At 47.1% G+C, this 19,975-nt stretch overlaps 4 protein-coding genes across 7 annotated transcripts; all 4 read right to left on the reverse strand.

Annotated features, from left to right (window-relative positions):
* Positions 1-27: 27 nt before the first annotated feature.
* Positions 28-2,420, reverse strand: LOC133394095 (lipase member H-like). 2 transcript variants are annotated; one of them, XM_061662881.1, is made up of 4 exons: positions 2,329-2,420; positions 1,052-1,232; positions 799-989; positions 28-724 (listed from the first exon to the last, which is right to left on the reverse strand). In XM_061662881.1, the coding sequence occupies exons 1-4, from the start codon at positions 2,378-2,380 to the stop codon at positions 93-95; spliced, it is 1,056 nt and encodes a 351-aa protein (XP_061518865.1). In that variant the 5' UTR covers positions 2,381-2,420; the 3' UTR covers positions 28-92. The 2 variants fall into 2 exon arrangements, with proteins under 2 accessions (XP_061518865.1, XP_061518864.1); XM_061662880.1 differs by lacking the exon at positions 2,329-2,420 and adding an exon at positions 1,344-1,869.
* On the reverse strand, positions 2,051-6,988 carry LOC133394094 (lipase member H-B-like). The gene is made up of 4 exons (XM_061662878.1): positions 5,710-6,988; positions 4,369-4,665; positions 3,870-4,301; positions 2,051-3,802 (listed from the first exon to the last, which is right to left on the reverse strand). Exons 1-4 carry the CDS (start codon positions 5,777-5,779, stop codon positions 3,120-3,122), a joined length of 1,482 nt encoding a protein of 493 aa, XP_061518862.1. The 5' UTR covers positions 5,780-6,988; the 3' UTR covers positions 2,051-3,119.
* An 810-nt stretch (positions 6,989-7,798) lies between these two features.
* LOC1280053 (phospholipase A1 VesT1.02) lies at positions 7,799-13,194 on the reverse strand. 2 transcript variants are annotated; one of them, XM_061662893.1, is made up of 6 exons: positions 12,745-13,194; positions 11,842-12,497; positions 11,499-11,762; positions 9,546-9,731; positions 9,171-9,471; positions 7,799-8,930 (listed from the first exon to the last, which is right to left on the reverse strand). In XM_061662893.1, exons 2-6 carry the CDS (start codon positions 12,182-12,184, stop codon positions 8,870-8,872), a joined length of 1,155 nt encoding a protein of 384 aa, XP_061518877.1. In that variant the 5' UTR covers positions 12,185-12,497; positions 12,745-13,194; the 3' UTR covers positions 7,799-8,869. The 2 variants fall into 2 exon arrangements, with proteins under 2 accessions (XP_061518877.1, XP_061518876.1); XM_061662892.1 differs by having other exon boundaries at positions 11,842-13,194.
* Positions 13,195-13,670: 476 nt separating this feature from the next.
* On the reverse strand, positions 13,671-19,712 carry LOC1280054 (phospholipase A1). 2 transcript variants are annotated; one of them, XM_061662918.1, is made up of 7 exons: positions 19,456-19,712; positions 17,912-18,096; positions 15,448-15,571; positions 15,126-15,371; positions 14,879-15,061; positions 14,610-14,808; positions 13,671-14,152 (listed from the first exon to the last, which is right to left on the reverse strand). In XM_061662918.1, the coding sequence occupies exons 1-7, from the start codon at positions 19,514-19,516 to the stop codon at positions 14,062-14,064; spliced, it is 1,089 nt and encodes a 362-aa protein (XP_061518902.1). In that variant the 5' UTR covers positions 19,517-19,712; the 3' UTR covers positions 13,671-14,061. The 2 variants fall into 2 exon arrangements, with proteins under 2 accessions (XP_061518902.1, XP_061518903.1); XM_061662919.1 differs by having other exon boundaries at positions 17,912-18,084; positions 19,456-19,710.
* Between the last annotated feature and the right edge of the window lie 263 nt (positions 19,713-19,975).

A 19,975-nucleotide genomic window follows, 5' to 3' on the forward strand; every position in this document is an offset into this window, starting at 1 on the left:
AGTGGAGTTCAGTCTTCGATTAAACGCTAAACAAAAACAGGGGCCAGATAAACATGTAACGTCATGGAATGGCGAGAAGCGATGCAAAATCCCTAGAACCCTTTGCCGTACTCTGGTTTGGCGTTCGTTTCCAGGAAATGGTTGCCCCGGGCCGTGTTAGGCGTAGCATCACCCATCGGAATCGAATTGGACCGGCACTTTGCCTCACGGTACTCCTCCGCATTGCGACAGGGATAGGCTTTGAAGGCGGCTGGACGGGTAACCGACTCGGCATAGAACTCGTACGAACGTCCGTGACTGCAGGCTCCCACAAAATCGTCGATCCCGCCGCAACCGGGCTGATTGACACGGCCACCATTGGGCCAAAAGTCCACATGGCCCAGGTTTCGATCGTGCCCAAGCATGCCCGCACACGTGTGCATCACGTCCACAAACTGAGCGTCGCTCGGGTCGAGCAGCTTGTCGGGCTGTTGGTCGGTGAAGCCGGGCAGTGCCGGATCTAGCCCGGTAACACGTGCAGCCTTGCCGCTACGGATCGATTGACCCGCAAACCCGGACGTGTGAGCACCGAGACTGTGGCCAATGATGTGTAGATCGTTCAGGTTTGTACCACGCTCCGCCACCATACGATCGATCAGTCCACCGACGTGTCGTCCGACGTCCCGCGTTGATGATGCCGCCCGGAAGTACAGGGTGTCCGATGCTAGCGGTCCCCAGTCGACCACTGTTTGAAGGTGATAGAGGAGAACAAAATTGATTATCGCCGTGAAGGTTCTTCTGGCAGTGGCTTTAAATTACCGATCACATTCATATCCTCTCGCCGAAGATAGCTGTTCTTGATGTTCTGCGACACGGGGCTAACGATCGAGTTCTTCCAGCCGTGTATGACAAACTTTGTGGGCAACGTTGGATCGTAGGATTTGTTCAGGGCCAACGGTGCCGCTGGATCATTGATGAAGCGAAACGAGCTCGGGGAGTTGATTGTGGATCTGCAATGAAGAATATGATGAATAGTATTTCGTGATTATGAGTAGTAATCATGTAATCTTACTGTCGATAGTAGTAAAAGGTAACATCCTCATGAATCCTACTGTTTCTTCGCTGGTCCGTGCTGGTATCGTTCGGTTCCGTCAAGTCGACAATAATCGGTGTGCCCTGATCGTCTGGCATAAACATCCAAGTCACGCCATAGTTCGGATCGACCGCTTTCAGCTGCTGTATGTCACAGTTCACTGGAAAGGAAAGAGATCACAGGCTTCTGATCAACACTGCCTAAGAAGAACCGAAAACACCTCTTGATGCTTTTCAACAGTACAGTACTACACAACCACACCAACACTAACATTCAAACAGTTCCCGAAGGAATACATATTGGCACATTAGCTGGATAAGGTAGTCGAACATTGCTGCCGTACGGTGCGAATTGTGCACATCAACTGATCGGTCCGCGGGCCAATTGCCCTCGCGATGAATTGCGCTTCCCAACCATCCGATCGGAAGAAACCATTAGCCGTGGTGTGGACATTACCGTTAATTAGCGTCACTACGGGGTAGGAGGTAGTTAGGTGGCATCCTCAGCTGTGGGAGGGAGATCTAAAGTATTCCAAAAACTACCCAAAAAAAAGGTAAATACATCATCACCCAACTGCTCTCGCTCACTGTTTGTACCCGGTTCCGCAAAAGTTCATGGTGAGTGGTGGAGATCACAATCACTACGATCACCGGGCTTCAAGGTTTGGTGGCGCAGCGTTTCTGCTAACAAACTGTATCATCTGTACATTGAGCGGGCTAGCGCTATCAGCTGAGAGTGAGAAAAAAGAGCGGAGTTTGCAGTACGATTCACGGCAAAATTGGGATCATTTAGAGAGGTGTTTGAACCGTGTCAACAACATGGTTGTTGACTGGCCGCACTGAAGGCCGCGTTGGGAAGGCCGCGTGGAGAAGGCCGCGCGGAGTACTGGATCGGTTCTAGAGTATTTTCGGAATATCACATTCACAAAGGCCAGGCGGGAAGTACAGGCACAGTGGGATAATGTAGAAAACGAAAGTGTTATAATGTAACTATTATGATATGCACTTTTATTTATTGTCCACTCTTCGTATTTGCCTTTACCAAACTCTTCAAAACGGAGTTGCCTTATTCCACACCATCAAACAATTACATACACTTGTGCTTTCTCTAACTGTGCATTTCACACGATACACTTAAGACTAAGATTTAAAATCCAATGTTACACAATCTCCTAATCATTCACAGTATAACAACAAAAAAACAGGCATACACTCTAAAATGGCACTGTCATACACTACGAACAAACGGCTACGAACCTCCTGCGAGCAGAAGTACTGCAACGATCGTCACGCTGCTCCAGATCACCATGGTGATCGTACGCTAAAAGCCGCAAAACTGACTTGCTTGCCTGCACAAAAACCGTCCCCGAAACACACTAAAGCGATCGCCAACCAGGAAGGACAATTTATAAGAGTCACCACCGAAACCGGGTTGGGGAGCAAACGAAACGCTTCGTTTTAGTGCCAGCATTGTACCGAGATAAGCCGATTGCGGACCTGCCACATTGGGTGGAATCTTTTTTTTTCTTTTTTTTTGTATTTACTCTACCGTCTAACCGTTCTAAGCAGGTTTGATTAGAATATGTGGTTAACCGGGTTGATTGGATAGCCATTTTGACTGCACGCATGAACGCCACTATCCAACGCCAAGGAAAAGTGAAGTTATCGGGGGGAGGGTGGGTAGCAACTAGGCCCCTCGCAAAAGCAGCTGACAATGGGTTAACGAACAGAACGGAACGAATCAAAGTTTCTGAGGTGGGACAGGGTGCGATGCGTCAAAGGTAAGCGAGTGTGACACTTAATTTCCTGTTTCTTTTTTTTATCCACCCATCCCTCCGAAAGAACCGGTTCCTGACTGTACTGTAGCTTCACTTTCTACACTACTTTTTACAGTGAACTGGGCGTGCGAGACTCATTAATTAGATAAAGATGACTTGTGGCTCCGCCTGTGCCCCGGGAAACAACGACGTACAACACACGAGAGTACGATAATTGATGCGGGGGGTTTTGGGGTGCACAGTGCAGACATAGTGGCGACCGAAACTGCACTAATGTGCATTAAACATTGGCATCGTGTAGCGTTGCATAACGCTCGCTTCCTTCTGCTGCAATCGGCGCCGTAAATCTTGCAAGTAGAACGCATCGTCAATGTCGTTGTCGCTAGGGGGCGCCACCGCTGGAAGGATCGTCGTGGCCAGGGTGCTCTTTACCGCTGGCAACGCGTCACCACTGTAGCGTGATTTGTCTTGCTCTAGAATTTTCCTGATGTGTTCCTTGGTCAGGTCGCTTGTTCCGACATGGTTAAAGTATGGCCACTCATCATCCTCTCCGCCCTGCGAGCCCTGGTGGTTTGGATCCTGTGAGTAAGGGGTAGGAAAGTGGTCCACATTGTTGAAGGAACTATCGAGCTTGCCCCACTGATCGATATCGCTGATGAATGGGTCCCGATTCAGCCCGTGCTTGTTCAGAATGGCATCTTTCTTCTGGGGAATGCTAAAACCAGCCCACCGACCGATTGCAAACGGAGAAGCAGGGTTGGTCGTTATCATAAACATGCCCTCGGTACCGGTGGGACAATCTTCCCCGGCGATGACTTGCGCATTATTCTGTGGGCAAAAGCCAAGCAGATAGTACACGTAGCTTTGGCAGCTCCAGCCCCAAAAGCCGGTAAGGCTGCGGATCGATTCGGCATAATAATCTGGTGCGCGATGATGACTGCATGCCATTGGGTCTAGAAAAAGGATGTAAAAAAAGATGATTAATATTAAATACTTAAAAGAGAACATCTTTAAACTCACTTTGTCCGGAGCCCCAACAACCAGGTTGCAGTATTCCTCCATTAACGTAAAAATCCACATGTCCACACCGTTCGATCTTCCCCTGCACCAAAGCGTTCGTGTGGATCACATCGACAAACTCGGCATCGGTAGGATCTAGCTTATCGTCCGGTGCGGCCGTAATGAACAGGGGCATCGCTGGATCCAACCCCGTAATACGCTTCAGCCGGAACGGTCGCACCGTTGTCGACACGTAGTTGGTCACCTGTGCACCCAGAGAAAACCCAACCAGATGTATGTTGTCCGTGCCGGCATCGATAATACGCTGCACCAGCTGCCCGATGCACTTGCCCACGTGGCGTGTATTGTGGACGGCGGACGGGTAGCATGGACCGTGCGCAAGATCACTCCAATCGACGTAGAATAGGTTGTAGTTCGCACGGGACAAGTACTCTGTTGAGGATATATCATAATGTTAAGTTCAAGTTTTTTTATGAGAAGGAGCTTCTTGATCGTGTACCTCCTTTCATGTTTATCAAAGGAGTTAGGAACATGTCCGCATTGTACCCATGGATGATGACCTTCACCGGATGGGAGGGATTGAAGTACGACGAGCTCAGATTGGACTGTTCCCAGGTCTCGTCAATGTGGATGTACTGTCGATCGTCCGGATTCGAGCGGGTGAAGAGATAAAACCGAATATCACTATCCGGGCAGGGCCGATCGACGACCCAGACACAGTTACCGATGGTGAAGCTGCTGCGGCCTTTTTTCACCGAAACAGGAACAGGTCGGCAAGAGGGCAGAAATGATAAAGCTGGAAATGGTTGACCAAGAAATGAAAAGAAGTTATAGGAAAACACTATAAAAGATTAACAGAACTCGCCTCGCTTTACAAATTCTAGTAAGAGGTAACGAAAAAAATAGATTGGAATAACCACCGTATCAGTTCACGTTCAATTTCAGCGACGATTTAGATCCAAGGACCTAGTGATCAGTTCCTGAATTGATATGGGTTGGTGATCAGTTCCAGAAGCGGTGTGAGTACAGAATCAGTTCCAAGCCAGACATGGATTCAGGTTTAATTTTAGTACCGGTATGGATTCGGGATAGGTCTCATGAGCGGGATGGATACATAATCAGTTCAAGGACCGGTCAGATTTCATCCTTGAACTGTTATCAGTTCCAGTACCGGTGTGAGTACGTGCTTAGTACCAGGGTTTCCAGGAACGATACAGAATTCTGCTATGTTCTAGGACCATGTATTTTGGATCAGTTAGAAGACTGGTTAGGATTTGGGATCTGTTACATGACTGGTATGAGTTGTGGATCAGTTTGATTCTAATCAAATATTTAAGACTAAAGAGACCGAGGTCTAGTGTTTTGATAAGCATGAAAGAAGTATTTGGCATTAGTTCGTAAACTGGAATGGGTTTGGAACCGTTTCACCTTGCTTTACACCTACGAGATAACAAATAAACCTTGAAATTGTGTTGCTAGCCCTGTAACTAAATCAGCCCTGCGCCAACATAACTAGTTGTGTTATAAAAATAAACTGTTTTATTGTTTAAACATACGAAAGGTAACATTTGTTTACAAATCCGGCATTATCAACAACGACCACACTCCAATCGTTGCATGTTTATCGTTCCATTCGGGTTCTACTAATGCAATCAACAGATAAGAGAGTCGTTTTTTTTAAACAGCTTTTTAGATAATGCAAATAAACGATCAGCTCTTGAAATGATAAAACAACCCGATAAGGGCCACACTTCAAATGGGTTTGTATAGCCCTGAAAACGGTACGCGTAATGGTTGGTCATTGTCAGGGTATTTTTGATGATGTGAACAGTTTCCCTACCAGTAAGCACCACCGCTACTAGCACGTTCCAACTCATTTTCGAGCAACTGAAGTTCCTTCTTCCAGCCATTATGCTCGTCTCATCACCGATGTGTGAAGCGAACTATTGCCGTGACGTTTGTCACACTACACACTGCGCTATGATAAGCACTCTGGCGCAACAACAAACAACCACACCGACGAACACGCTTATCACCGCCACACTATATCATACATAAATTCGCACAAACACACACACACACTTTAATTGTTCACTACTGCTCACTATGCTCATCGGACATTAAAGCATGTACCGGAAATGGTTACATACACCGTTAGATACATTCTAACAAACGAGCACACACTCACTATCAAGTTGTCACTCTCGGGCAAGATTAGCTGCAACGCATCCGCAAACTGCCACTGCACGGATCAAACTAATGGGGTAAAAAAAACTCACTAATGGTCGAATGTGGGTGGGCCTGGCCGAAAGTTTCACCGTTGTGCTGTGTGCACAGGAAGGGTGCGTTAAATATTCTTTACGCGTTCGGTGCGGCTGGAAGCGCGCGAAAGTGTTTTCGCGTACAGTGCGTTTCCCTGCTTTCGGCCTCTTTGCGCGGTGCGTGTTTTCGCGGAATCCCGCGACAGTACCGACAGGTGGTGGTACGTCTATCGACTACGGCAACCAATCAAGCTTGGTTGACCACTTTTATGACACTGATTCACTGGTTCTCGTTAGCGATTCTCGCAGTGTGTTACGCGGGTGCTGCCGGCTATGGTACGATATCGATTTTCACTCGCGCTAAACGGCAAATGAGCGATGATACGACTGAGGTGAACAAAACAAAAAAAACACCATCCGAAAATGTTGATCGATCCGTCTGGACGGTTCGCCTTTGACTGGCCCGTAATATGAGTTAGTGAATCACCAACAGCTACCACCGGGTCGAGTGAAAGTGCGGGTCCGTCGGTCTACTAAGAGGAAAGTTGGAGGGTTCTTCTTTCTTTGCCCTGCTACCCCTTTTTTCCTTAACCACGCGTGAAAGAGGGAAGTGATAGTAAGCGAATGCGTTTCTATGGTAACAGTAGTCGCAAAAACGCAAACCGAACCTAGTGCGGGTGCACTTTTCTTAGAATCTACCAGCACCAGACAGACCGCGTGTGCCAGCTGCTAGGAAGAGTTTCGTTTAGACACTAATTTCTACACCCCCGGCTTCAATCGGTTTACGCTTGCCGTAGGTCCGCTCCGGTCGCGCTGTCGGGGGTTTGTTTTGTTTATCACGGTACACAGCGAGAGTGTGTTTCGTGGTGATGGTGTTTGTGATATGCGATTGGTGGGGTTGATGTTTAGGCCAGGGATGGCAAACCTAGGAGATAGCGATTGAATGAAAAACATGTGATATTAGGAGCTAATCTTATCCAATTCTGTCAATCAGATTTTTATCCTAGTCGAGAAAAAACAAATTTAAAGTGAAATGTCCATAAAACAAGAAAACATCAAGATTACAGACATAGAACTTGATAAAACATTTTTTTTAATGAAAAAGTTTTGTAGTTCCAAATAAATGAAATAAAAAAAACAGAAATAAAGGAACACACATATATGCTCAAGAATTAGAAAAAGGTGAAAAAATTAAACTCATAAAATTACAATCAATTTTAAACGAAACCATCATATAAAATAATGATCAAGAGAATTTTTTACAAGTAATATAGAAATGAAACGGAGTAAAATTTTATTAAATGGACATCACAAGTAACAAGTTAAAAACAAAAAAAAAATAAATCACAGGCAAAAGACGTCAAAAGACAGAAAGCAATGGACAGAACAATGGAAAAGATAGAAAGAATTGAAAGCAACACAAAAATAAAATAAATAATATGATTCAGGTTCGACACCCTTGCCATCGGCACACAGCAAAAGCGCGCCAAACACACTCAAAACCGGTTAAACTGAGCTGTAAAATAAGCGCAAAAAGTAGCGCATTACGACTGACAGCAGCACATGCACATAAAATAATCAATTGAAATCGTTTAAAAAAATGTGTCGAGATTTGGAAATCGTTAAACATTGTTGCAAAAATTGTGAAATAATGCAAAAAGACACAAATCACCTTACATTATGCTGGTTTATTGAATAGTAATACTTAACATATCCCAACATACATATGCTTGGGATGTCAATTGACGAATTGTGACGTACTACGCAGCAAACGAAAAAAATGACTACAAAACTAATATAGTTGAAGTCTAAATGATCAGTTTCACCACTGTACGCCGAATAACAGATCATCTTCTATTACAGCGACTTAGGTAATTATGGTCACATCATTCCCACATCCCACCCGATGGCAGTTAGCTTATTCCACCTGTATTTTTGTAAGTCTTTCGATCCTGGGCGAACATTCTTTTCGCATCGGTCGTGAAGGTCGTGCCACTGCGTCTTAGCTTCGACGGTGTACTTAACCTAGGCGATCAAAAGTTGGGTTCCACGCCGAACAAATTACCACCCCGTTTCGCGTTTGCGTCCAGTGTGTGTGTGTGTGTGTGTGTGTGTGTGGCAATCGTAAATGAGCCAAACGGGGCAAAGTCATGCGCGAGTTCGTCCCCGTGATGATCCCGATAAATCACCAATAATACGTAGTTATGCGTTAGATTTAGCATTCCATTTTTTGTGTCTTTAAGTTAATTCACAGTCCCACTACTGGCTGCTTGATTGCACCCCTAGGTGCTTAGTTCTTGGCACATGCGTTGATCTTGCAGCTGAACGTCACAGCGGTAATGAGACAAACGTGTACACGGCGGTGCCCTCCGTGCGTTTTATGACCATTTTTTGTGTTGATGCGAGTTTATGCGAGTGTTAAAGCTGTCGATCGAGCGTAAGCATAGAGCAGGCGGCAGGTGAAATCTTCCGCGTTTCCCTTTGAGATCTTCCACACAGATTGCACCAGCTTTACGGTGAAGGTAGCTGAATGAATTCTAACGCTTACTCTTTCCGGTTTGAACGTTGCGCCAGTCCTAATGTGCAATGCAACACATTGGCAAGTTCGCACTGTAGATCTAACAGACAGTATTGTGGCAAAGATCATCACAAATCGACAAACGACGGTGTACGCGATCGTGCACGCCTCTTCGCACAGCGCAAGAATGAAGTAACCGCCTGCTGATCGCCATCAACTCCTCAGAAGCCCATTGCAAACGGTGGCACTGGATTTGTCGGCACGAAGTAGACTCCCTCGACGCTGTTTGAGATGGACAAGAGAAAAGAAACGAAACATTAAACGAAACGATGTAATAAGCGGGAAATAGCTAAGGCCCAATAGTAGGTCATTGGCGACAGTGTCCCTAAAATATTGATTTTTTCGGCGAAACCCAGGAAGCCACTGACCCACTGACAAAATGGACGAACGGACGGACGAACAGACATACTCTCGCGTACAGGTTCGCTGTCAGCGTTTTGGTTCGTTTGATGCGCTACTCACGTATTCGAACAGTACTCGCCCATCAGTATGCGATTGCTATCGGGCACCTGGTTGTTTTCGCCCAGGGCCACGTCAGGTTGCGCGGTCTCTTCCTGTCTGCTGCTGCTGTTGTTGCTGCTATCTTCACCGGCAATCAACGATTGTTGCTGCTGCTGCTGTTGCTGTTGCTCCACGCGATACTTACAGAAGCCGAAAAAGTATGCAAAGTAACTGGTGCACCGTGTCGCCCAGAAGCCGTGCTTGCTGTTGATCGATTCCGCAAAGTAGGCGGCCGACATCATGTGGCTGCACAGGGGTTGATCTGTCGAAATAGGGGGTGTGTGTGTGTTACACATTAGTCACGGAACTCCCAATACGATTGGCAGACTCACTCACTTTGATCGTTTTCACAGCCGGGTTGATTTTGGCCACCGTTCATGTAGAAATCGACATGCCCGCACGTTTCGATCTTCCCGTACACGCCCGCGTTCGTGTGGATCACGTCCACGAAGTCGGCATCGCCCTGGTCCAGCTTCCAGTGTGGCCGGGCGGTGGCAAAGAATGGCAGCGCTGGATCGAGACCTACAAAAGTGGACGGAAGATGATTGTTAGGGCACGTGCAAGGTGTTCGTACTGGACATGACCTTGCCCAATGGTTGCGGAAGTGGATCTGTTTGAGTAGGAATGTACATTCAACATTACAGCATCAAGACAAAAACAAGAACTGTGCACAATGAGGGTCATTAGGTCGGTGCTTTCTTTTTTTGTGTGCGTTTGTACGTTATCTATCCAAACTGAGCTGTAGCTTTGAACTTGACACAAACAGCTGGAGGCTTTTTTATTTGAGGACGGAGGAGTAGGAAAAAAACAGAACAAGCGCCACACAGCTTCGGTTGACATTGACATTAACCCGTCCGGTGTGAGATGAAGCCGCACGGAAACTGTATGTGCATTGCATACAAGATCAAATACACGAGATCATTTGAGCTGAAAGGATGAACTCTACAACTTGTTTAAGCTTCAGAAGGTTATACAATAATCAGTAAACTCGTCATTTCTTCGTTGTGGTTTTTTTTGGTGAGTTGTTTACCAACAATCGATGGAAGGATGGAACAATCGACGACCAATTTGGTGCTCAGTTCAATGCTCAATTAACATTACCCACAAAACGGTCTCCAGCTGGGGAACAGGTTTTCCTTCGATCATGAAGCCATGTTTGTAGGGCTGTAATTAATGTGTGACCCTCTTCTATCAACGTAAGGGGCGGCGCTCGCTGAGCGCTGAGCGCTGAGAAATATGCAAACACGGCACGGTTCTCACTTTCGTTCGAAGATTTGCATGTTTCCGATCGGGCGGGAAATGGTGTCAAAAATAAAGGAGGGTGTTAACACGTTAGGGTCTCGTTTGTTTACCGGATCAAGGTGAGTGGATACGAAATGGGTAAAAAACCTTATTTATTGCTAAATGATTAAGCCTTTCTGGACGGAGTTGCATCATTTAGCAAATGGAAAATGACTGTTTTTGAGCTTTGTTTCCTATTGCTATTGAATTCAAATTAGCTTGCAATGTTCTCCCTGGAGTTGTTAATAAGATCACCTCATTTGCAGCTTAATTGACCATTTTCAACGCCCGATCGTATCGGTTAGTTCCTCGCAGCTCATTGAAGTGCTCATTGTTTCACTGATTGCGTTTCATCTAACTGAAAGGATCTCGCCAGTAGCTCAGCCTAGGTCAATTGGTTGCCGTGTATCAGCCTGCACGATCTAAAAGCTTCCTAAGCACCGGTGACCAATCAACCGTGAAGCAGCTTGCACCGTTTGCGAAAGCACTCTGCAGTCTGAGATGGTTTGCAAAAAAAAGATATCCTGAACCTCTATTTTATGCACGAAATTAGTCAACCAAAAACGAGTTATGCATCTTTGGCGAGAAAGAGAGAAGGAAAAAGAGGTGAACTGTATCAAACACAACCTCAGGTTTAAGATGTGAGCGCATGTAATATTATTGGAAATGTATTACCCTCTCACGCTCACTGGCGGGATAGCGATCGCGCGCGCTTTCGTCTTGATAGAATGCGATCAGTCTTCTCGCACACATTCGGAAGTTTACGGTGAAACGGGTTTTCTCGCCATCCAGCATGAATGGTTCATGGGGCCACGCATTTTTACGGTACACCGCCATGCAGTGCAATGACCACTGCACCAATGCAACGGCAGCAGCAGTGAATTTGTGCCAAACTGTCACTCGGTCAATGCGAACCACTACTCACCGGCACGGCACGGTGGGGGAGCTTAGACTCCAGTGCGTGAAAAGCGCACCCTTTCCAACTTCTGGAGCTACCGAAAAACTTACCCGTGATACGGCGGAACTTGACGCCGATCGATTTCTCCAGCGCGTTGCTGGTGAAGCTGAGCACGTGCGCACCGAGACTGAAGCCGATGGCGTGCAGGTCCCGGGTGCTAAATTCCGGATGGTTTGCCTGCAGACCGATCAGAAAGGTGGCGGTACACTCGCCCGCCTGCTTGGTGTTGAAGGCGGCCGTCGGGTAGCACGGCAGCCGGGACAGCTTACCCCAGTCGACGATGAAGACGTTCGTGTTTGGCTTGCGCAAGTACGCTGTCGTAGTGAAGTGTCGAACAGAAAGGAACATCAGTAATCGGGAGGTTTGAGAAATGAGGTACTGTTTGACCATTACCTTTGCGGATCATTTTGGTCGCGTTGAAATCGATACTGCCGCCATAGCCGTGTACGATCAGCTTGTTGGTGTGATTGAGCCGGATGTGTTCCGGGACGTGCGGATCGATCGAATCGAGCAGTACGGGGCCATCCTTGGGGTGTTCACTTGAGAACACGTAGAAAGCGATCGTTTTCGAGGTGCACGGTTCTAGGTACTGGAATTGGCACGGTCCTATCGTGAACTCGTGTGCGGTCGTTGGGAAGCAGCCAACGAAGATCGTTAGCAGAAGCACTACCAAACGACACGAGTTACTAGGAAGATTATGGCACATTTTTAAAAAAGCGTTTCGTTTCTCAAACATGCACCCAAGAAACACACTCTCACTCTCACTCACGACGAACCGCCAGCTCCTTTAATCGATTATCGAACGCGTAGATTGTCAACTGTTTCATCGGAATGTGGTTTGATGCGTCGGCACGGGTTGTACTAAGCGATCACGTCGGTACGTTCCGGGGACTCACTGCACACTACACCGTTGCGACCTACTTGGGACAGTAAATTGAACGACGCACTTTCATTACCACGCACTTCGGTGTCCCATGTCCCGTAGATGGGGGGGAATCCTTCGTTCACACTTCCACTCGTTTTGTTTCTGCCGCTCGGTTGCAGCACAGCTTTAATAAACGACACTAAAAATTAGCAACCGTACACATTTGGGGTGTGGAGATCAAGCTGACGATGATGATGGTTTCTTGCACAATGCACAGCCTGGCGTCCAGTGTGTGTGTCCCCAACTGTGTCCCCAACTGTGTCTATTGCTGCATCGGTGGGGATCGATCGAGTTTGCCATGTGTGCACTGGCCAAATGCAATGCGTGTTGTAGTTTCTGAAATCGACCGTTTCGGAGAGTGCGCTACTCACCACTTACCACCGTTACAGCTGGCAGCACTGCTGCACAAAGTGCTCGAATTGTACTGAGCGATCCCGTTGAAGCTACTAAAACTCGCTAGCAGGGTTGATCCTAAGAAGCTTGCGTCCGGCACGCTACTGAGCCGTGGGGAGTAAAAGTCTCCAAACGGCTACGGGGCCCGAGCACTGCTCAGCCCCCCAAAAACGTTCTATCTCACCCGGCTCACTGTACGATCGGACCCCCGCGTGAGACAGTGTGAGGCGCGGCGCATGAATTTCGCTAATCCTATTGGCGCGCTTGGTGGGGGATTAAAAGCGTAGCGTACTAAGGTGGGAAAGACGAGTTTGTATGTTAGATGCGTACGTGTGAGCGCATGTGAATAATGGTAATGATGATGGTTTGGGGAAGATGATGGTGATGATGATACCCGGCCGTACCACGATCTGGTCGAATAATGGTGAGAAGCTGTGAGAAAGAATTCGTTTTTATACGCCCGCATCGCGCGCCCTTCGCTTGCTGGGGTGGGGGAGACGAACACGTTTTGTTCTAAGCCTGTGCTGCACAGTGGGTTGCAGGTGGTGGACAAAATTCCAACAAGGGTTGGTTTAAACATCGATGCATTTAGAAATATTTGATTATTTTATCGTTCAGTCAGGTGAAGAGAAGAATAGAAAGAGGAACGACCTTAACCTTAAAACATGAAATGTTCGTGCTTTTTTATAATTTATTGTAAAATCTCAACGTTTTAAAGGCGTACATACCGTAAAACAATCATCAACAAACCGAGTGCCACAGCTTCCTTGTAAATAATTGTGCGTTGAAGATAAACCGTTGAAGGCTTCAGACGTTTGCGTCAATTACTACTATTCCACCCAGAACGCAACGCTCTGACTCGGCCGACAAAACAACCCTACCAGCATGGAAAATTTACCACAAATCGTTTCGCAAAAGAGTTATTTATTTATTTGCCCTTTTTGCAGTGAAAATCTGCAGCCGTAATTACAACTTCCTCATTGGCGATGATGGGAATTTCCTCCCATCGCAGTACGTGAGATTGGTTGGGGTGTTATGGGGATGTGATATTGTGGTGTGGTGAACTGCTATGAACAAACGTACACTAGAACTCGGTTGAGATGATGCGAACCGCGTAAGATGAGATGAGATGGGTGTCTTAATAGCTAGAATTGACTTAATATTCTGACAGTGCATTGCCTGCATGCGTGCACGAACGAACGATCGCTTCTTCATTCGATCATTCCAAAGATGGGAATCGATCGACGGATGAGTTGCAGCTAGCGATCGTTCGTTCTAGCGTCGCACTCGTGCGCCTATATGCAGCATCGCTGATCGCCCGGCATCGATGGTTTCGATGGGCAGAACGGTGGATTATTGTCCTTTATGCAGTACGAGCCGGAGGCACTGCGAATGAGAATAAGAATATGGTCATACGGTTAATGAGGTTAAGGCGGTTTGACGAAGGCATGCTGCGGCACGGTGGACCATCATGTGCTTGTGTATGCATCTGCAATGAATGCTTTTCCCTCAACCTTTTGCCCCTAAACACCGTTACGTTCGAAAGGGAGGTAGTTAGAGGCAGGGTGTCTTGCAGAGCTGCTTAAGCTTGGATGGAAGGAGTTGCTAGTGATGATCTTGCTGTCGTTAAAGTGGTAGTAAAGTCTTGCAGTTTATAATTTCGCGGCCTTGACGTATCCGCGAAGGGAGTAGGTTGAATATCGATAATTGGATATGTTGGAGTAGCTCTGTAACTACTATTTTATACCAGACTGCCTTTTTTTGAAGCTCCTTAGCTCTTCTAATGCATATTTTGAGATCTTCACCCAGAAATGCCGCTTATTTTTGTAGCCTCAAGTCTTACTTTGGTGGTGTTTTCAGCCCCATCGGTATGGCGTAACCCATCGCGTAGCCGAACCGTCGACGTCCCTGCCGGACGCCTGACCCGAGTATCGCCGATGACGGACAGCGCCGACTGCAGGGCTCCGCCATCGGTTCGTGACCTTCGTACAGTGACTGGGCGAGGTAGCAAATGGCCCATATGTGACTGCACAGATTAATGTCTGGAAGAGAGCAAAAGGGTTTGAGTGTTACTGATAGCTCTTAGAAAGCATATGCTCCAGAGATACTTACTGGTGCTATTCCCACAGTATGGTTGTCGCCTGCCACCGTTTACGCAGAAATCGATGTGTCCGACGCGTCCTCCTTCGCCATAGTGGCCAGCGTTCGTGTGTATGACCTGCACGTACTTGGCATCGCCCTGATCGAGTCGGTTAACTCCACCCGGTTTAATTAGTGGCCGCGCTGGATCTAGTGCTGATGATAGAGGATATAGAAGTTTTAGTCAAAAAGACAGTATAACATCAGCATTTTCCATTACCAATAATTCGCTCCATTCGGAAGTTGAGATAGTTAGCCATCAGTCCGCAGATATGTGCCCCGAGCGAGTGTCCTACACAGGTCGTCCTTTCCACCGGCAATCCAAGGTCTCGCAGCTGCATTAAGCTCTGCGCCAGACAGGTTGCCACCGGCCGTATATTGTACACCGCCGCCACATAGCACGGTGGCTGACAGAGGGCGCCCCAATCGACAAGGAACACGTTGTAACCGCCATGATTGATGTAAGCTGTAGCGAAAATTTAATAAAAAAAATAGTGCGTTACTATTCAGGTCATTTGTCTAGCGTCTAGCATCACACCTACCATCTCGCAGAACGGCAATCGGTAGCGTATCATCACCGCCGGCGTACCCGTGTATCAGTATGATGTTCTCCTTCGAGTGATCCCATTCGGTGTTGTTCAACCAGTCCCGAAGCCGATGATCGAACTGCGAGAGTGCGAGAGAGAGAGAGATGGAGAGGAGAGTTAGAACAACATACGGCCTTGTCGAGTTTACCGGGTAGCTTAGAACTAGAACTGTGTCACAGCAACATTGATAACGCATGGAAGTTTTGAAGTAGGAGCAGACTTGCAGCACCAAAACACGGCCTAATCTGCGTGCCAACCGCAGAATACCACCGTGCATGACATTGATCAGGGCCAATAGGCCACGGATGTTAGGTGGTGGTGGTGGTGATGGTAACACGATATGCAAAACAAAACACAACTTTCGAAGGCACCGTTGCGGTTCGATAATTGAGGTTAATAAACTGGTGAACCCGCCGCGACCGATCCACTGTTGACGAATGATCATGAGGGCGGTAGCGCTCGGAGGGGAAACTGAATAAGGGAATGCATATTAATAACTGCCACTCGGTGCGTCTCCTTGCTCACCAGCACTTGTAGCGTACCGTGTGCGTTATGTTTTGCCACTTGCGTATGCTTAACACGTTGCCCACCTGTTGGATTCATGCGCAGTAATTCCACGCAAACCCACGTCGTACGCCACTTCCGATGCGAAGGGTTTCCGGTTTGTGCTTTTGGCCTGCCGGCCGGTTACTAGTTTAGACTAGCGCGACAAAAACGGACTGTTGACAGTTTTGGGACGGTTGGGCGTTTTCCATTGACCGTGTCACGCGGTGGGACACTGATTGTGGGAAAAGGGGGAAGAGGTATGCGTGCCGTACCGGTAAGCTTGCCGGCACTAATTAGTGGGTGAGCACGCTGGGCAATTGGAAAGTATCCTCGGGCAAGATCTATGTCAAGAACTTACGATGTGGTTGTGCAAGTGGACTCATTCGAGCGCACTTTTAAAAGTGCTACCGCATGCTCAAGGTGGCAGAAATTACATGTGTTTTAAAAGAATGCCCAGTGGACCCTCGCATAATGTGTTTCATCCGTTCGAGTAACTCACTTGTTACACTAAAAAGTCGATAGGCGAAAAGCGGGTTTTTTCATATAATTTGTATGAAAAGTAAAAGAGTTGGTCCAAGGGGTATTTGTTGAGCATTTAGATATGCTCGATATGCGGCAAACTCGTTATGGCAGTCTGACTGACGCACTGTAAAATCATCAAAAGGAGTAAGTAACGCCTAGGAGTAAGTGAGCTATTAGTTAAGTATTTCTATGTCAATTCGTTTATGTTTTTGGACAAAGTTATTAGACAAGAATTGAAACAATTTTTGGGGCGATCTTCTTCAAAATGTTGCCTTCCTCTTTTAACCTTTCTTTCTCAGCATCTCAACTCAATAACGACAGGTGCTATAACTCCCGAGGTTGAGAGAAAATGAAAAAAAAATAATGCAAAGGTTTTTTTTGTTTTTTAAAGGATCTTAAAGTGTTCTTTAACTAAACACTGCAATTTATCATTCAACATAGCCCTCAATATCACCATTTCGTGGTATCAATAACCAGCAATTTCCGAAAAAAGCTAAAATGACATCCGAATTTCCTTCCTGTCAGACCGGAAACACCTTTTTTGCATGCCATTTTGTTTGCCAATGCATGCCCGGAACGCGTCGATAATGAACTTCAAAAACACTAACAGCCCTTTCCAGTGGCCCTTCAAACGCCCGATGGCGTAATGTTTCGCGCACACTGGAGCCTCCGGGCACGTGCTCGCGGTAAAACAGTTATGCGCGCCAAGCCTCAGTTATGCTAAGCGAGCCCTATGCTGGTGGCTCCAAGGGGCTCGGTACATCGGTACATGCGCGTAAGCACTTGTGTCTGTCTACCTTCCGCACCATCACCACCACCACCAGGGTGCAAGCAGCATTGCATTTTATTGCTTCTTTTGGCGTACAAGAAGGTTGGAGGGAGAAAAAATATAATCAAACCAGTTATTAACAACGTATCAAAACGGCAGGATTGCGTGAATGTGCACTGCCCCTTGCCGGACGTGTGCAGTGGTGGCGATTGTACGACTGTACGAAAATGCAGCCTTTTGCAGCCTGCAGTCATGTGCATTGCATGAGACCCCTGTCCATATCCACCCTACCCTTTTACGGCTCCGCGTTGCACGTGTTGGTAGAGGCCACAACGTTAGTAAAGGCAACCTTGACGTTCAAAAACGAGTTGTGGCATGCTGCGGTTTAAGCCGAACCGATTCACGACTCAACACGAGTACGGCACTTAACCGTAGTGTGTCCTCTTTTGGGTTATATGTTTTACCGGTACACGATTACACGACACTCGCGCAAAAGGATAAATCTACCCAAACTTGCCCACAGTGGGCCCACAGAAGCCTTGAAGATGCCGTGTGCTAAAATACACCAACTACCAGACTTACCTTAAACTTATCCTTCACGATGCCGGACGTGTAGAGGTAGATGCTAATGTCCTCATCCGGACAAACGTCCTGCCCATTGCCCCGCTTCCACACGCAGTCCTCCCGCGTCGTGTTGAACGAGTCCGGATCGCCCAGGTAGAGGGCCTGCGCCAGAAGATGCTGTGCCTGCGCGTCTATAAATTGGTCTTGCGGTTGGTTTTTTGTGTGTTTGGGTGTGTGTGTTTTTTTTTGTTTCGTTTTGTTTTGCGCGCGATTGTTTTGGAGGTTCGAGGGTTTCGTTTGGCGCACCACGCAAACCATTAAAACGTACAAAACCAGATCGAATCATATGCTTTCAAAAGAAATTGGGGGTTTGGAAAACGAATGATAGCGAAGATAGAGTGCATTGTGGGTGTGGGTGCTCGATGGTGATGAAGCGGACATTTTGGTGGATGAAATGTATGATAAATGTATGGAAAATGGTGAAGATGCTCCCACGAAAACAGGGTGTGAGTTTGCGTGAGTTTAGAAGAAACAAGATAGGAGGCAGAAAGACGCAGTAGACGCCCGAAAGTGATGAGAAAAAGATTGCAGAAAAAAAGAGCCCAAAAGACTAGATTCAAACCATTTCATTCTAATCATTTCGTGCTAGAATGCATAATACGAAAGAACAGAACTGCTTGAAATGTGCTCGAATAGCTCGATGATGCAACGCGACACTCACACATGCACAAAAGGGATGTGTTAAGTAAGATCAGACAGTAAAGATAGACAGTGACGGAGCGTGATGGAAATTAGTATCCATGGTAACGCTTGCATTACACCGGCACATGGCGCCAACTCGGGCTTGAGTAGTTGTAGTAGTAATAGTAGTAGAAGTAGTAGTAGTAGTAGTAGTAGTAGTAGTAGTAGTAGTGGAAGTAGCTATAGGCATGCTTGTGCGTGCAAATGTACCGGGTGCGTACAAATGGTCCGGTTGGTAGTAACCGTGAACCGTGAAAGTGATCGACTTGTTCTCTCGTTCTGTAAGCGTGTTTTTTTGCACATGCACTTGCACACATAATACGCACACACACACAAAGAAAAGCCATATGATTCGTGTCGATGGTTTTCCATTGTTTGGTTCTTGCTGGGGTTGGCTCCAGTTGCAGTAGTATTAATTGACACCGCTTGCATTGCTGTTCCGCTGCGAGATGCGCGATTTTTAATTCAATTTCCTGCTCATTGTCGTTTAAGGGCACGCATACGAGTGCAGATGAGACACATAATCTGATTGTTTGAACTTTACTTCATGTGTAATGATTAATTCTGTTAAATTTCATACAGCGACTAAGACTATGCTTCCATTTTTAGGGCAATAACCACATTCGAGGTTCGTCGCCTGATGTAGCAAAGTCTCTCGTACACTCTATTTTACTCTATTAGATTGCATCACTTAATATTTTCCACGAAAGTGTTTCCTCCAACGCGAGGGGCTCACTACAAACGCATCCTCCCTGCTTCTTCGATGATGATGAAGGGATGCGATGATAACTCTCAAAAAGGCGCTCAAAACAAACACTTACAAATCATTACACCACCGCTGACCAGCATCGAGCAGAGAGCGATCTTCACTAGCAGCACCATGCTGGACGTTTGGGTTAGATTACTTGGACACTGTGTAATAAAAAATCCTAAAACCACTTCTCACACACCAGGAGCCACACACCGATGGCTGGCCCTTTACCCGACACCTGCCAACAGACGACTGACTGACCACCAGGCACCACCAGGTCCGTGCTGGACAATCCAAGCCCTAGCAAGCAACTGCCGAACGGTCCGTCTGCACAACTGCATCAAAGTCGGTCGTGGGGCCGGTCTGGGTCTGCAGGTTTTCACCTGCCGCCACTGCTGCGGCTCTACACCACGGCCATGAGCTGGCAGTGTAGCCGCGCCGCGCGTTCATCGTGCCATCCACCGGGTGGCTCGGGCAAATGAACACAGCGCTGATGTGGGCCGGGTTGTGTGTTCATGCAGACCGCATCTTTGTTACGGGGCAGTGGTAGTAAGGGTTGCTTTTTTACCTGTGAGTGCGCACATTCGCGC

Source organism: Anopheles gambiae, chromosome 3 (assembly GCF_943734735.2).
Source record: "Anopheles gambiae chromosome 3, idAnoGambNW_F1_1, whole genome shotgun sequence".
In the NCBI taxonomy this organism is placed as follows: domain Eukaryota; kingdom Metazoa; phylum Arthropoda; class Insecta; order Diptera; family Culicidae; genus Anopheles; species Anopheles gambiae.

Excerpts from the sequence above, each read along its gene's own strand:
- LOC1280054 (XM_061662918.1), bottom strand. The coding sequence starts at position 19,516 with ATGGTGCTGCTAGTGAAGATCGCTCTCTGCTCGATGCTGGTCAGCGGT. Across the intron at positions 18,097-19,455 it reads CAGCGGTGGTGTAATGATTT|ACCAATTTATAGACGCGCAG; the intron begins GTAAGTGTTTGT and ends ACCAACCGCAAG. Across the intron at positions 14,153-14,609 it reads GGGCTGAAAACACCACCAAA|TGCCTCCGGCTCGTACTGCA; the intron begins GTAAGACTTGAG and ends TCTCATTCGCAG.
- LOC133394094 (XM_061662878.1), bottom strand. The coding sequence starts at position 5,779 with ATGGCTGGAAGAAGGAACTTCAGTTGCTCGAAAATGAGTTGGAACGTG. Across the intron at positions 4,666-5,709 it reads AGTAGCGGTGGTGCTTACTG|CTTTATCATTTCTGCCCTCT; the intron begins GTAGGGAAACTG and ends AACCATTTCCAG. Across the intron at positions 4,302-4,368 it reads TTTGATAAACATGAAAGGAG|AGTACTTGTCCCGTGCGAAC; the intron begins GTACACGATCAA and ends TATCCTCAACAG.
- LOC133394095 (XM_061662880.1), bottom strand. The coding sequence starts at position 1,404 with ATGTTCGACTACCTTATCCAGCTAATGTGCCAATATGTATTCCTTCGG. Across the intron at positions 990-1,051 it reads ACCTTTTACTACTATCGACA|ATCCACAATCAACTCCCCGA; the intron begins GTAAGATTACAT and ends TCTTCATTGCAG. Across the intron at positions 725-798 it reads AGAGGATATGAATGTGATCG|TGGTCGACTGGGGACCGCTA; the intron begins GTAATTTAAAGC and ends ACCTTCAAACAG.
- LOC1280053 (XM_061662893.1), bottom strand. The coding sequence starts at position 12,184 with ATGTTTGAGAAACGAAACGCTTTTTTAAAAATGTGCCATAATCTTCCT. Across the intron at positions 9,732-11,498 it reads CAAGTTCCGCCGTATCACGG|GTCTCGATCCAGCGCTGCCA; the intron begins GTAAGTTTTTCG and ends CCACTTTTGTAG. Across the intron at positions 8,931-9,170 it reads GGCGAGTACTGTTCGAATAC|CGTCGAGGGAGTCTACTTCG; the intron begins GTGAGTAGCGCA and ends CATCTCAAACAG.